The 17,033-nt window shown below is 43.3% G+C and overlaps 1 protein-coding gene across 1 annotated transcript in view; it reads right to left on the bottom strand.

The window, feature by feature from the left end:
• Positions 1-17,033, bottom strand: part of LOC141961071 (ral guanine nucleotide dissociation stimulator-like 1) — a 48,088-nt gene that overhangs the window by 17,884 nt on the left and 13,171 nt on the right. Inside the window, exons 5-8 of the mRNA XM_074907612.1 lie at positions 7,967-8,151; positions 5,397-5,521; positions 4,496-4,711; positions 85-188 (exon numbers count right to left, since the gene is read on the bottom strand). Coding sequence (XP_074763713.1) covers positions 85-188; positions 4,496-4,711; positions 5,397-5,521; positions 7,967-8,151 — 630 coding nt within the window. The remainder of the gene's footprint in view (positions 1-84; positions 189-4,495; positions 4,712-5,396; positions 5,522-7,966; positions 8,152-17,033) is intronic.

Raw genomic sequence — 17,033 nt, 5'->3', positions numbered from 1 at the left:
CGAGAAGAACAAGATGGAAAGAAAGAGCACGGAGCTTTTTGTCTTTGTTTGGGGCTAGCCACAGGGGCAGAGGGGGATGCTTACTTTGAAACACACACCCAGGTCTTCTTCAGCCGATAGATGGAGTTGGATTGCAGTGCTGAAATGATGGCCCTCAAGGAGGAAAAATTCTTCAGGATCCTACATTCCTGTGAAAGGAGTGGTTAGAGATACAGGAGCATGTAATGTCAGCATTACGAATATGTTAGTGCTCTTCTGTTTGACTGGTGTCATGCTCGCTACACATTCTCACTGCTAAGCAGGCAGCTGTACAAATATGGAGCATCAAAAATATCACTCCCCCCCGCCACCCCCCCCAGCCAACAAACACTTTATGGGCTTTGGCATTTATATCTTGTTTTCCTCACTTTCATGTATTTGTGGTGATGTTGCAGTGGTACAGCTTCCAGTTGTCCCAGTAAAAATAAAAGTGGAACTGAGTCCATGAAGCCAGGCTAGAAAGCACAAATATTACACTTCTTAAAAAACTCTTTACAGTTACCAATCCCTTTTACCCTTTAGAGGAAAAAACAGGCTTTGCCTCTTTATATGTGGTATTAAAAATGTAAACCCTCAATCATCTAAGCGTCAATTAAAAATAAAGACATGCAAAGGAATAACCTGTTATTCAAGTACGTGCACACTGTTCAAGAGAAAAAAACTTCCCAGCTTTTCCAGAGTCAGTACCAAATCCTAACAGAGGGACTGGTTCATAGGCATTTCTTACAGTTTCTCTGGGGGAAAAGGTTGGATGGAAAAGGATACTGAAAAACCTAGTTCTCAAAAAGACAGCACAGATTCCTGGTAAAGCAGATGCAAGCAAGGAGGAGAGGGAAAGTCTGGCCTGAGACTCTTCAAGGAACTCCTGTAAATCTGTTGGCGGCTCATGAACTAGAACGCCCGGGCACCACAGACTTAAACTCTTGCAAATACAAGCTCTCACTAACAGGTGTCCGTACATGCAAATTAACAGACAAAACACGTGCCCATTTGACTGTTGCATGTAGATGAGAATATATCCAAATCCAAACTACAATTCCACTTTGCAAATTTTGATGGGACTCATTATTACACTAATAATGCTGAATATGTAAAGGATCCTTACAGTGAAAATAGACATACTTTATTTCCTTTGTAGGACTGAATCAATGTAAAGCAACCTTAACATAAACAAAAGTCAGACCTTGGTATATCAGCAACTCTGTTCACAAGTTGCATTAAAATTGACTGAACAACTAAGGCAAGTACATTTACTCCCTTTTATTTACCTAAAAAAAAAAAAAAAAAAAAAAATCTTTGGGCAACTTAGGAGGCTACATTTAACAAAGTGTGGTTTAAGAAGACTGACTAGGCACACCGCAGCACTTGAAGCAGGTTAGCAGTTAGGCTAGATGAAGACCAAGTTCACAATCACGTGGTAGGACATGCAAGACCTGAAAGCTCTTCTTGCAAACTTTGCAGCCAAAGGAACCACGTAACGGCTCTTCTTCTGAGACCGACACATTTAAGAACAAGACCCTGCTTTCTTTAACTTCAACTTGAAATTCAGACCGGGGAGAACAGGGATTGAGAGGCACAAATTCTCAGCACTGAGATTTCTCAAACACAGGAGTTTGCACTGGAAGATCCAATTTGGAACCATCTTGACTTAACTGCACGTTGCATAATCTAAAGCATATTGTTGCAGGACGAGGTTGCGGGACAAGACACACACCAATATGGTTAACAGTCAAGCTCCAAAGTTTATGAGAAAAACAAGTCCTTATATATTCTTGTACATTCTAAAAATAACGGTAAACCCGTGTGCTGCTCTAGCGCATGCCCATTTCAAAAACTAGTTCCTGTCAGCACTTTCAATAAGGACTACTAACCGCGGGCAGCCGGTAGATAAGTTTCTGCTTTGCTATTTTAAAGGAATCCCTTCTTATCTGTTTCTTCCATAACAAGCACAAATTCTTTTGCTTTTAGCCATCATCAGTCTAGACGCCATTAGTCTTCCAACACAAGTGCATCATTAATTCAGACGTCGTTAATCTCCTAACCCAAATACTGATGATACATCTACATTGTCAGTGACGCAGAAGGTTCACGACCAGGCATACGCACCCACAGCACATTAGGAATTCAATCCTGGATTTGGTGTTCTCAATGATTTAACTGATTGCAGACTAAACTTTAGCAAGCTTTCATTTACATATAGGAAGAATTTTTAAGACTGCTCTGAATAACATTGTTTCATGCTGTGCCCTTCACAGGGGGGAAACCAGAAAGAATACTGTGCAGAAGCAACTTTGAGTTTAAAAGATTAAGCATAACAGGGTAGTAACGATTTCAACGTTCCTTTTCAGTTTTAAAGAAAAAATTGTGTGAGTAAAATTGGCTGCTCCTGCTCAGGAACCCCAGATCTAGGTGGAGCAGAGAGGGCTGGCAGTTCGGAAAAGTATTCGGTTTATCCTGTAAACCAAGAAACTGGATCCAAAAGTCACGAACAAATAACAAACGTGGAACTCCACGCTGCTTAGTTACAGAGTCAGCAGTCTGGGAATAACTGCACTTTAATGAGGGGATTATTTTCTAATTCAGACATCTAACTATTCAAAACATTCATTTGCACGCAAAAAGCAAGCAGCTTTCTTCAGAAGTGGGCAGCTAAGCAGATATGCAACTAGCTGTTCGACATGTGCAATTATTTTGTAGAGCGTGCTCATGCATTTTTCACGTGCTTAGCTAAGACTGGAGCATTGAATTATGTGTATGAACTAAGTACAGGGAGAAGCACTGAATCAACAGAGGTGGAGATCAAAGTTCTCCATCCACAGAACAAGTATGCCGAGAGCGGTCCCTGTCCTGGCTTCCCGGGCCTCCCTGCTCCCTGGGACCAGCAGGAAGCTGCTTCGTACTTGCTCGCCCAGGCTGCAGCCCAGGCTGCCCCACGAAGGCCCCTTCAGCTGGTACCCTCTGCAACTTAAAGATCTGCCCACAGACAATAGGAATCAAACTTCCTAATCCATTCACAGGGGCTACAAAGCAGCCATCAGACGAGAACAATGAGTCAATGGAAGTGCCAAAAGAGGTGAAAGACTTCTTCCCCACACCAGCCTCCTGAACCAGCAGCTGCCAAAGCTCAGGTGCCAGGACTAACAACGCTGCCGCTGGGAGCATACAAGTGCAGGGTCAAGGTTGGAAAGCCTCTGCTTGGCTTGAGCTTTTTATGACTGCTTATTTTGTATAGCTCAGAAAGAATCCACGTGATTCTTAAAACACAAGTCAACGCACATCCATATGAAAGTGCTTTAAATGTTCTCTTCAAGAGAGATCCCGTTTGCTGCCAGCTGCCCAGTGCTCTGAGGGGAGTTAAAAAGCTTACAGTAAAATGTTAAAGATAAGATCTAAGAAATTAGCAAACTGGAGTTATGTAAAGAAGTCATGAAAAACCCTTTCGCACAAAGATTAAGAAACACACAATCTGCTACAAGACAAAGGAATCGAAGCCAAGAGTATAAACGGGTTAGAGAAACGCGTGAGACAATGATAAACCAGAAAGGTAAGATGAGGAGGAGTCTGGTACCATATTGTAACTCTACTTATTTTTTCTGGTCACTGCTTGCACCCCTCACCCCCTCCAAACTCAGCTGGTTTGCATACATGATGGGAACCATGAATAACTCAGTAGGCAAATGACCTTCCAGCCTCAAGGACTTTTCAAAACAAAAGAGTACAAACAATAATTTCATTTTTTCCATGTTGAAGAGGCTACTGCTTCCTAGAAGTGTTAGCTTTCTCTGCACTTACTTCAAACCCTGTATTTGCTTTCCTTTCACATGTACACACACATATGTAAATGTATAAAACACAAACAGTTGTGCTGCCTTCCACCACATCTGATTTCAAGTCCCATGGCGTTCATCGACGCAGGAGAGGGAGCATGATGCTCACTGGCTGAACACGAATGGCCAAAGGCAGGCAAGTGCAAAGCTTATTCTGACTGTGCCTGCTGCTTGCACCACTGCCAGTCCGACTCCTTTCTTGTTAGACTTTCTTCTGCAAACAAGTCTAACCTTTGGATGATATCAACCATCACTTCTCTTCCTTCCCTGATACGAGCAGCATTTAGTTCCAGGGAAGTGAACTGGTTGAATTTATACCCATCTTCCCATAAACGTTGCATCATCAAGTATGTGGCACTCCCCATCTGCAAGACACAGTACCTGCCTCACCCATTAATTAGCACTCCCCAACCAAAGAGACAAGCACCAACCCCACTTCCATGGTGGGGAAGCAACTGAGGAAGGGCAACACTTCATCTACTGTTACAAAGAAAGGCAGTCAAAAATAGAAAGCATTAGAGCTAAGATGGCCTGGGACCAACGCATCCAACACCTTCCTCCCCTTCCAACTCCCCCACTCCAAGGCACCCACACGAGAAACATTAAACAGTCTAGAATAAATGCCTTACATGTGCAATATGAATCCATTTCTCAATGATCTTGGCTCTTTGCTGTGATTTGAGCTCCTTGTCCTTCAGGATAGTGCTGACCACACATTTGGTAACGACATTGAACTGTGAGATGGTAGCCCTGATGGTCAGCGCCAGGTGCTTATATTCTTTCTTATTCCGTCGAGACCAGATGCATCCCAAACACTGGTAGGGCACAACCTTCTTGAAGAGTTCCTAGAGTGAAGCAGAGGTGTCTACGTCAGCAGGGTTCTCCTAAATCTCTACTATCCACAAGAAGAAATGCATGTTTACATGGATCTAAATCTAATATGGCATTAAAAGGTAAATATTTGTTTTCCGTTAGTTTGAAATACACGCTTTGGCAGTATGTACACTTTATTTTTTTTATACATAAAGTGTATATACTTTAATATATATATCTATTGTATATTTGGCAGAAATAGACACTTTATAGGCTTGATGCCCTAAAAGAACTGACAGCTAAACACTCCTGGGAAAACCAAGGGGAAATTCTTTTATATCATGATATTTTGAAGGAGATTGATACAGACAAATCAAATCAGAGCACTGCATTTAAGAGTACCGATACATCTTTAGTATACGTCATAAAAATGTGCTATTTCTCAGGTGTACAAATACTGAGCTTTGCAGAAAAGGCTACACAGTATACATTCACGCTTATTTTAATTTAAAAAAAAAATAATCTTTGGAATGACTGAAGGAAAAAAAGCCCAATGAATGAAGCCAGTTTGGATAACCAAGCAGAGCTGTGTTCTGTGTCCCAACAACAGACCTTTTCTGGAACACTATACTTACATTGACATATCTTTACAAAAAATTTTTAGAAGCCCCACACTATTTACCCCAGCATTTCAAGTAGTACATATACTCTACATACTGCATCCATGTATGTCAACTGTTCTGCCACAAGGTCTGCCTGGAAAAAAGAAAATTCTTCAGGCCTGCTGATGTCCATTTCCTCTTCATCACGTAGGTTACAGAGGGAAGCAACACGGAACCCATCTGTCCAGGATGGAAAACACGACTTGGTAAATTTATACAGCAAACAGTGAATCAAAGAAGATGTTTGTTTATTTTAAACCACCACTCTATATATTATAGCAGAACACACAAAGGGTCCTGCCTGACCTAATAGCCCCGCTGTGCTGCATATTTTGGTGAGAAAGATGATGACCAGAAAATTAAATTGGCAAAGAAAAGGTGGAAGGAAAAGAGAACTGAGCTGTTCAGGGTCTCTTAGCAGAGAAGTGACTTAACCCATTCACTAAACATTCTTCTGAAAGAAGAATGCCCCAACAAAAATTTCTTATTAACATTGCAGAATTTTGTTAATCTACCTTTTAGTATTAATGCGTCTTATAATCTGAAAAACCAAAAATTAACCAAACTGAAAAGGAACAAGACTGCAGTCATATCCCCAAAATACTGCATTAGGAGTGCTCTTATATCCAGATTTCAGCTCCCATGTGGGGAACTAAAAGGAGAGATCAGATTTCTTGGCACCATTTGTGCTTACATAAACTACATTGAAGAGAGTTTATTCCAGCATCCCTCACCTTCCCTCTCTGGGATTTCTGCCCAGAAAAGGGAGAACAGTGAGCACCTACAGCATTCAGCTGAATGCTGCTTCTAAATCTGCCCTGGGCAGCAATGAAGAGGTGAGAGAGGAGAGTTGTCCTCATCAAGGGACCAGATCCAGTGCAGAAGGGAAAGGATTTCACAGATGTTCCCATGTCACCTTTTGGCTCCCACAGGTTGAGAACAAAGCCACATTAAAACACAAAGAAATATGCCCTTGTTTCCCATGGTAGAGGAGGAAGTCAAACAGAAAATCTCTGAAAAGAAATCCTCTTCCTAATCCCTTTTACTGTAAGGTGACAGTAACTCCATGAGAAGGGAGGGAAAAAAAATGGACTTGTTGAAGACTAACACTGAAAGTGCTGAGTTTACTACTAGTGAGATTTCATTAACAAAAACAACCAGTGCATTTCAGAGTGTGTTGTGCAATACTTCATAACCAGTTAAAGCAGAACAGATATTAAAGCGACAAAAGCAGACTGCGATATTTTATCATTGTTTTTCAAAATACTTCAGTTTTCCTTTCTTTGTTCATTAGCAAAACCTAATCATCAGTGTAAATTGCTACAGTTCTGATGTAACAAATTATTAACTAGAGGCTCTATCCAGACTTCCATCCGCACATTCCAACTGCACAATTTATTGACAGAGCTAAACGCAATAAAGGGAGACCTCTGTTCCAGCATTATTTTTCCGTGACTGTTTTGTAACACTGCGCATAATTAAATGGATTTCTACCAAACTGTTACAAGAGTTACACCTTCTTCTCCCTCTTTTTGGCTGTGTAACTCCTCATTTTCCCTTCCGCCTTGAAATTCAGTGAAAATCCTCATCGCAAAGTTGCAACCCTACTCAAAATCTCCCAGTGCCTTTAAAATCAGGTCCTCGAGTGCAACGCAAGAATTTTCCTTTTCTTTTTTCATGCCTTTTTTTTCTCTTTTCTCCTTCACCTTCATAAATGTGTAACCAGTCTTTTCCCTGCTGTCCAAGAAGCTGGAATTCTCTCGTACTCAAGTATCTCATCATCTTCAAATCGCTGATCCGTTTAGGTCCCCCTCAAAGCCCAGCTGCCCTCTTGACTTCACTGACAGCAACCACGTGCCCCTTTTGAATTTGCAGTCTCTGACTCACCTTGATTTGCATTGCTCAAGCAGCAAGAATTGAGGCCAGAAATGGCTTTTTTCTACGTATCTGATACTGCAGTCTAATCTACCGGCATGGCTGATGGCAGCACTGAACGGAGGTCTGATTACGCAAATCAAACTGTAGGATTAGGACCCAAATTTGTAAATTCATAGCACAATATGAATGCTTTGGGACAATAATTATCAGCAAGCCTTGATGCCAGACCACACATTAAGAGTTCTGAAAGAAATCTCAGAAATAAACAAAGATGGAGCTCTGATAAAGTAAGCGACAAGTCTAAAACTCTTCTAACCCCACAGCTCTGTATTTTTCTTTCTGCTGGTTTGGGCTTTTCTCGGTGCATGTGTGTTGAAATGAAAAAAACAGCTAGAGACCTGCTGTGTGTTTTAATTCCATGACACGGGAAGGGCGCTGACAATTAACGACTTAGTTGCTGCAGTAATCTCAAAGTTTTGGCTAAATATTAGACAAGTGCTGGATTTCCCAATCCCAATCCCCACAATAAACAGGCATAGGCACCTACACTATAGGACTATTTCATCCCGCACAGAGCCTGCAGCCTCACAGAGATTTTTTTTTAAAGAAAGAAACAAGAAAAAAGTCCCTGGTGAGCCTCACAATATAATCAATTAGCCTACGAGTTAGTGAAGTGTACTCCACACAAACCCCTGTGTCACCACACAGTCCGGGAGAACAGGAAGGCAGAAGGGAAAGGTAACTTACCGTCCTTTTCCACTTCTTGGTTCTGGAACTTCTCCAAGAGGTTCTGCGCCCTCCTCTCCAGGTCAGAGCCAGGGATATTCTTCTTCAAGTAATCCAACAGCTTCATCAAACATGGGTAGTCAGGCGGCTCTCTGAAATCCTCAGTACACTGATCAAGCCAGGCTCCTAAGATTGATGCTACTTCACTAAGAGCAAATACACAAGAACACACTGGTTGTAAACAGCATGTATTGATGCAACCGCAGGTATCTGTGTCTAATACAACAATAAAAACACAGGCATTCATACCCCACATGAAGGCAGTATGAAGACTTTTTTGAGCAAAGAATTTAATTTTTATACATGGAATCTTATTAAGATATCACTCAGATTTTGCCAGGGACCTCAGTGAAGTTGCTCCTGATTTGCCCTCCCCCAAGTGGATCTGATTATAGTCCCCAAATGAAAACGAATAAAGAATCAAATCCACTTAAGCTATATTGAGACTCTTCTATTAAATTCAGGACATCAAATATTGATAGAATAGAACAGATTATTTCAGTTGGAAGGGACCTACAACGATCATCTAAGTCCGACTGCCTGACCACTTCAGGGCTGACCAAAAGTTACGGCACGTTGTTAAGGGCATTGTCCAAATGCCTCTCAAACACTGACGGCCTTGGGGCATTGACCACCTCTCTGGGAAGCCTGTTCCAGGGTTTGACCACTCTCTCAGTAAAGAAATGCTTCCTAATGCCCAGCCTGAACCTCCCCTGGCACAGCCCTGAACCATTCCCATGCGTCCTGTCCCTGGATCCCAGGGAGAAGAGCTCAGCACCTCCCTCTCCACGTCCCCTCCTCAGGAAGCTGCAGAGAGCCATGAGGTCGCCCCTCAGCCTCCTTTTCTCCAAACCAGACAAGCCCAAGGTCCTCAGCCGCTCCTCACAGGACATGCCTCCAGCCCTGACACCACCTTGGTTGCCCTCCTCTGGACGCATTCAGGGTAGCAGCTTCCCCCGTGGAAGCGCTAAATCAAACGCTTCCTTTGCTGCCCTTCCTCCCATCAGTTGCTGCTGCCAAGTCTAGGGACCAAGCTGAAGCTGCATTGTCCTCCAACCCATACTACTCACGATCTGCTGTCTTAGGAGAAAGACTGAAGGAAACCTTGGCTTCTGTGAAAAAGCCGTCTAAGCCTGAACCTAACCCCCATGAACATACACAGTGAGATTGCCTCATCTGTGAAGATAACACCCTAACCGTGACATGTGCAGCACGGGCAGTGCCCCGTATCGAGCTTGAAGCGCCAAGACAGCTGAACCCAGAAGACAGACTGGCCTTGCTAATCTCAGGATGAAATGCGTTTAACAAAAAAATGTATCAGCAGAACCTTGAGTTTACCCTTAGCTCAAAGACAGGGAGGCTTTGTCAAATTACACCATGCAAAAAGGTTATGCTCGGTTATGCTGGAAGAGGAACGCTTAAGGAGTTAGAGGAGCACTGGATCTTGTTCAGGAAAGTTATCGCACGCCTTCTTAGACACATGTAGCTAAAAAGACACCAACTGCAGAGAACTGCCCATGGACAAGCCTAACACAGACTGAGAGGGATGAGGGGAAACCAGAGCTGATGCGGTTTCCACCCTGCCTGAAACAGAGGGAAGTGATCTGTTTATCTCCTTTTCCTGGTTTATGTAGGTTTTAACCCACACCCACCTATTGGGACTGGTACATAGATACTCCACAAATGGATGCTTATGGGAAATTCTTTAAATCCTGTCTTTGCAGGGACTTCCCATCATTTCAACTTGATTTTGTAACAAGACGTAAAATTTATGCTATGGTTTTCCAGAGATAACTCACAATGTTGTTGACAAATTTCAACTGAGTGTGAAAAAAACTAAACAAAGTCTGCCAAAATAATCTAATTACTTCAAGTTTTAAGAAAATTCAAGCCTGGATAAAAAAAGTAACTATCAACTTTTCTTTTTTTCTGCTGCATTTTCTGTGAGATCTGTGGTTCGTCACAGCAACGTGCCGGTACCTCACCATGTCTATATTGGTGCACTACGACCACGGGCCACAGCACATATTACAGGCTGGGAAGACACAGGCAGCATATCAAAAAACGATGTCAAGAGAATTTTGTTCGCATGAGCTGACAGAGGGATTAGGGAAAAGGACTTTTGTGTGCAGTCACATAACATGACCCACTGTCCACAGCCACTGCCTCATAATCACCTACTGTGACAGAGTAGGACATAACGTGAAAGGGAAAAGAGTCCCTTGTTCCAGAGTAAAAGGCAAAAGAAACCTCTAAATTTCCTGAGAAAATGAAGTCCTGAAGATTTCCCCCTTGACAAGGAAGCCATCCCTGTATTTCAAACCTCTTCCAGCCAGTAGTCACATAAATGGTGCTAGGAGGATAAGCAAACCCCTTTTTCACCCCTTTAACTGCACTTCAAGACAGCTTTGCTCTTTTTCTTGCAAATTCGGATGACTTCAGAATTTAAATCTCACTCTAAAAGCAACACTGTAAATCACAGGGGCACCAGTGGCAAAGAAACACGCATACACACGCTGCCTGAAACAACCCCAGCTTCGGTCTGCAGACACTGCTGTTATGCACAATGAAATCAGTCACAAGCCATAACCATTTACCACCAGAGGTAAAGCAGGGGAAACAAACACTCCTCCTTTGTTTAATCAACTAACTCTTGGCCTAGATGTGTTCGTCTCATGTTGAATTCTGAGACAATTTCCCTGACAGAAAGATCTCTGCGTTATAGGGCTGGATATCTTACCAGACCGTTGATATGTGGCCTTTACACAAGCCTCTTGAAGCAAGCCAACAGTGCTCTGAAATTTCAAAGGAAGCAACATCTATGCTGCCCACAGCCTCCCCCAGTACCGAATCCTGACTGGGGCTTCCTGTGCAAAATAACAGTGAAGAAACACACTTACGTCCCCAGGACTGGTTTGGATTCAGAGGAATCCTGGCTTACATCCTCTTCACAGCCTGAGGGCTCTGGGTTTTCGCACCTGAAAAAATGAGACGGGTGTTTAGAGGAACTCCGACTGAATAAAAGCAAAATCCTAAATAGCATAATTCATATACAAGTCTCATCAACAACTAAAAAGCTCAAATACGGAATCTAACATTTGGGCAAAACTAAGGAGCTTGAAGATTATGTCACTTAGGAGGAAAAAAGTCCTCAAGAGACAGACAGTTTCTTCCAACCGAATTTGTTCACTTACAGGAAGCAGCCTGCACACAGGAGGAATCAACCAAAACATTTTCCTTGCTCACAGCTCCAAGACCCTTTCTGCCTGTTTGCACTCCATCCTTTCCCAGAGCAATATTCCAGGGCGCAATGAGGCTGCAACACAACCACTTTCTCCAACGCAGCTTCTCTTTCTCTAGTAGTTGCCATTTCTTCCTACTCCAAGAGTGATTTCCCACAAAGTTTTCGAGGTGACAAGTGCCCACTCGTGCCAAAACTACTGACACAGTTGTCACGAGTGGGAAGGGCCCACGGCACTCTGAAAATTACCACTGGGAAAGAGGAAACCATGGGCACGACTCCAAAAGTGCAAAGCAAAATCTCTCACCTACACAGGCAGCGCACGTGCCTCGAAGGCAGGATTATGCCCTTCATTTTCAACGGCAGTGCCCCCTGTTTCAGACATACAGCTCCGTAACGGAGTTCATGGCTCCTTACAGCCAGCTTTCATGACTGAAAGCGGACAATTACGCACAGTCCAGAATAAGGCAAGCTGATTTTACACATTCTGTGCCCAACTAAGGGTGTCAGGCACCTGAAATTAATCTGAACAGTCAGAGGAGAGTAAGTGCATCTTTAAGTGCTTGTGCTACAACATCCTCGTAACATCAGGTAGATGTATCACGTAGCGGGCTGCCAGTTTGTGTCCAGCAGGTTCATGTCAGAACTCTTAACAAAGTCATCCAAAATGTTTCAAAGGACAAAAGGAAGAGGTGGAAGTATCAGTCTAAGGCTTCACACGCAAGAATCCCAGGTCTGTACAGATAGCATTTGCAATTCAAAGAAAAATTCCATTCAATTCAACTCACTATTTATTTATTCCAACTTTCTCTGTTAAAAATGTGTCTTTTATAAAAGTCAGTAAAATAAATCATACACAAAATATTACTGGCTAAAAGGGACAATCTATATGCACACAGCTATTGGCTCCTCTGATAAATCTGTGCCTCTTTGGCAATTTACAGGCTTAGGAAGCAAGACACTCTCACGACACACTGTCACTTGGCAAGTCAGCTCCTCTTTAAAGTTACTAGCACCCCCACAAACTTGCTGTCCTTTCGTATTTTATTCTTCAAAGATACGAAGAATTACCCATTCAGAAGAATGAATTCCTCAACAGTTTTACATTCTTGGATACATGCACTGTCGATTTGTATTGCTCCCCGTGCTCTATGTCAGAATTAGTACAGACTGAGAGGTAAAGCTCACAGTAGTAAATCTAACTGTACGGCCTGCTCCCCAGGGTGGCTGCTCTTTCCTCGTCTGACTTCTTACCTGGCTGCAAAGTTACTGCACTTGAGCAACCACAGCTATTATCACAATCACAGCAGGACTGGCACTTAGGCATTTCAACATCGCTATTAATTGAGCCACATAACGTCCCTACAAAGCAAGTAGGATCATACCCCTTTCCTGACACAAAAGAAAAGCACAGATGGCTTATCCGTGCCTTGTTCCTTACCTACCTAAGCCGGAGAGCCAAAATTAAAAGCTAGGAGTTCTTACGCTACTCCTCTGTTCTGATTACTATAGGCCAGAACAACTGATTCTGTACATCACGGAGTCATAAGTGCTGCTGCGGGCACGAGGGGTGGTGACTTACAGGTATTGCTGTCAGGGAAAGCGGGGGAAGATGTTCTGGAAAGAAGAAACCGTCTTCTAGAGAAGCCGATCTCATGAGCTCCACTGCCATCAGAAAAACAGCTGAGATGACCAAGTGACAACAGCCCTGGTTTGCAGCAGGTCCTATCCACTTCACCAAACGCTTAGGGCCGCGCTCTGTAGTGAGCTGTGAGAGCTTAGCCCTCCAATGGCCGTATTTTTCACATCTACAGAAACCTTCCCTGATACCTGTTCCAATAACCCCACTTCACAAAACCCTCGTGCAATAACGGTATCCCACACTCCCACTGATATTCCATGAAGGGCCATGCTCTCAGTAAAAACCTCTGACCACAAGCATCCAGTCAGACACACTGATGTGTCAGCTCAAAGAACATCTGTACTCTGTGCTCCCGACAACCAGGCACTTGGCTTTTAAAGTTCAAATCCTCAAAAAGACAGATACAGTGGCTCAGGTCTATCCTGTTAATAGCTGCAAAATGGACAAGCATACCAGGAGGACCTCTCCTTCCTCAAGTTACGAGATCACGAGAGGAGTTCAAATATGAACACAGATTTCACATGTAGACAATGAGCTCCCACAAGGCTCTCAAACGAGGCTGTGCCACAAGCGCACTCAAGCCCTGGCACGGGACTTGCAGGTCTATTCTGAGATACATAAACACACTGAGTGTTCTCCATCTCATAATCAAGCTCCTTTGGGTCCATGACACGGCAGTTGGGGGACTAATCCCAACCTGATTTACCCTGGTGAAACTATTCTCCTCATCCCCAGTACAAACGCTTCATCTGTTTTGCAGGAAGGGTACTGCTGTAGCTCATATTCTGTGCCTGGACTGACTGGGAAAGGGGAAAGTCAAATGGTTTGCCCAAAGCTGGAAGAGACCCTGGAGCTCATTTTCGATGGCAGTGTGGGAACCTGCTGGCTGCCTACTACTGCCTCTACCCATTACAGAACACTGCCTTCTTGGTGCTTGTAATGAATTTTTAACTACCAGCTGTTCTTTGATGAGTTCTCATGGCAAAATGGGAGGAAAAGACTGATAGCTCTCTGTCACAGCAGCCAGGAAAAAAATCAGAGAATTGAGCTCCCATGTTGAGTCTCATGGGGCAAGAGGAACAGCCCAAATCAGTAGAGCTTCTAGCTTGCTGTCCTTGCTAAGTGCTAAAAAAAAAAAAATAAACTAACAACCGATAACGTGTGTTTCTAACTAAAGCCTCGGAGAGTCCTGTGTCATTTACAGACATTAATTAAGCTCTACATCTCTTCTTGTCAGAGACAGCTACTGAAATGCTCACAGCCAAGGAGCTTTTACCAATTTATCTCTGGTGGTTAAGCAAAACAGTTGCTGCATGAGTGACGGAAGGCAAAGCGACCTCACTGTCCAACCAATCCATTCAGACAACGGAGGACAGGAAGGTGTTCAGTATGTTAACGACACATTTCTGGACTGGGGATGTTTGAACCCTTTTAAGCCAGACTCAAAACCCCCCTAATCCCAACACACAAGCCATCAGAAAAGCATGGAGGTAAGCAGTGGGAAGACCACGCTCGGTATTGTAGAACAGAACTGAATCGACAGTCTGCCTGAATCTCAGGAATTAAAACAGTGCAGCGTATTTCTCAGTCTTGATTGGACTGTGTGACATGTGGACATGACAGAAGAGTTCCACATTTTTCTTCCACCTCAAAACAAAAGGAAGCTAAAGGCTTCTTCTTCAGTTACGCCTTGAGAAGTCAGTGCACTGATAAAAAAAACTAAGGTCTTCTTAACTGGTGGAAGCTGAGACATTCACAGAAAAACAATCCTCAGTAACGCTGACAAGAATAGAGCATCTTCATACTGTAATCAAATATAACGTTGCAGCTACTCTTCACTGCCACAATGCATGCAAACCACAGATCACACCGCTGTCAAAGAACAAATGCTGAAGACCTAAGGCACATTTTACACCCGACGTCTACAGATAAAATCCACGTTCATATGGTGCTAGGAGGATAAGCAAACCCCTTTTTCACCCCTTTAACTGCACTTCAAGACAGCTTTGCTCTTTTTCTTGCAAATTCAGATGACTTCAGAATTTAAATCTCACTCTAAAAGCAACACTGTAAATCACAGGGGCACCAGTGGCAAAGAAACACGCATACACACGCTGCCTGAAACAACCCCAGCTTCGGTCTGCAGACACTGCTGTTATGCACAATGAAATCAGTCACAAGCCATAACCATTTACCACCAGAGGTAAAGCAGGGGAAACAAACACTCCTCCTTTGTTTAATCAACTAACTCTTGGCCTAGATGTGTTCGTCTCATGTTGAATTCTGAGACAATTTCCCTGACAGAAAGATCTCTGCGTTATAGGGCTGGATATCTTACCAGACCGTTGATATGTGGCCTTTACACAAGCCTCTTGAAGCAAGCCAACAGTGCTCTGAAATTTCAAAGGAAGCAACATCTATGCTGCCCACAGCCTCCCCCAGTACCGAATCCTGACTGGGGCTTCCTGTGCAAAATAACAGTGAAGAAACACACTTACGTCCCCAGGACTGGTTTGGATTCAGAGGAATCCTGGCTTACATCCTCTTCACAGCCTGAGGGCTCTGGGTTTTCGCACCTGAAAAAATGAGACGGGTGTTTAGAGGAACTCCGACTGAATAAAAGCAAAATCCTAAATAGCATAATTCATATACAAGTCTCATCAACAACTAAAAAGCTCAAATACGGAATCTAACATTTGGGCAAAACTAAGGAGCTTGAAGATTATGTCACTTAGGAGGAAAAAAGTCCTCAAGAGACAGACAGTTTCTTCCAACCGAATTTGTTCACTTACAGGAAGCAGCCTGCACACAGGAGGAATCAACCAAAACATTTTCCTTGCTCACAGCTCCAAGACCCTTTCTGCCTGTTTGCACTCCATCCTTTCCCAGAGCAATATTCCAGGGCGCAATGAGGCTGCAACACAACCACTTTCTCCAACGCAGCTTCTCTTTCTCTAGTAGTTGCCATTTCTTCCTACTCCAAGAGTGATTTCCCACAAAGTTTTCGAGGTGACAAGTGCCCACTCGTGCCAAAACTACTGACACAGTTGTCACGAGTGGGAAGGGCCCACGGCACTCTGAAAATTACCACTGGGAAAGAGGAAACCATGGGCACGACTCCAAAAGTGCAAAGCAAAATCTCTCACCTACACAGGCAGCGCACGTGCCTCGAAGGCAGGATTATGCCCTTCATTTTCAACGGCAGTGCCCCCTGTTTCAGACATACAGCTCCGTAACGGAGTTCATGGCTCCTTACAGCCAGCTTTCATGAGTGAAAGTGGACAATTACGCACAGTCCAGAATAAGGCAAGCTGATTTTACACATTCTGTGCCCAACTAAGGGTGTCAGGCACCTGAAATTAATCTGAACAGTCAGAGGAGAGTAAGTGCATCTTTAAGTGCTTGTGCTACAACATCCTCGTAACATCAGGTAGATGTATCACGTAGCGGGCTGCCAGTTTGTGTCCAGCAGGTTCATGTCAGAACTCTTAACAAAGTCATCCAAAATGTTTCAAAGGACAAAAGGAAGAGGTGGAAGTATCAGTCTAAGGCTTCACACGCAAGAATCCCAGGTCTGTACAGATAGCATTTGCAATTCAAAGAAAAATTCCATTCAATTCAACTCACTATTTATTTATTCCAACTTTCTCTGTTAAAAATGTGTCTTTTATAAAAGTCAGTAAAATAAATCATACACAAAATATTACTGGCTAAAAGGGACAATCTATATGCACACAGCTATTGGCTCCTCTGATAAATCTGTGCCTCTTTGGCAATTTACAGGCTTAGGAAGCAAGACACTCTCACGACACACTGTCACTTGGCAAGTCAGCTCCTCTTTAAAGTTACTAGCACCCCCACAAACTTGCTGTCCTTTCGTATTTTATTCTTCAAAGATACGAAGAATTACCCATTCAGAAGAATGAATTCCTCAACAGTTTTACATTCTTGGATACATGCACTGTCGATTTGTATTGCTCCCCGTGCTCTATGTCAGAATTAGTACAGACTGAGAGGTAAAGCTCACAGTAGTAAATCTAACTGTACGGCCTGCTCCCCAGGGTGGCTGCTCTTTCCTCGTCTGACTTCTTACCTGGCTGCAAAGTTACTGCACTTGAGCAACCACAGCTATTATCACAATCACA

The sequence above is a fragment of the Athene noctua genome, chromosome 5 (assembly GCF_965140245.1).
Source record: "Athene noctua chromosome 5, bAthNoc1.hap1.1, whole genome shotgun sequence".
In the NCBI taxonomy this organism is placed as follows: Eukaryota; Metazoa; Chordata; class Aves; order Strigiformes; family Strigidae; genus Athene; species Athene noctua.
Note: the sequence above shows the minus strand (reverse complement) of the source record. Positions and strands in the feature narration are given on the sequence as shown.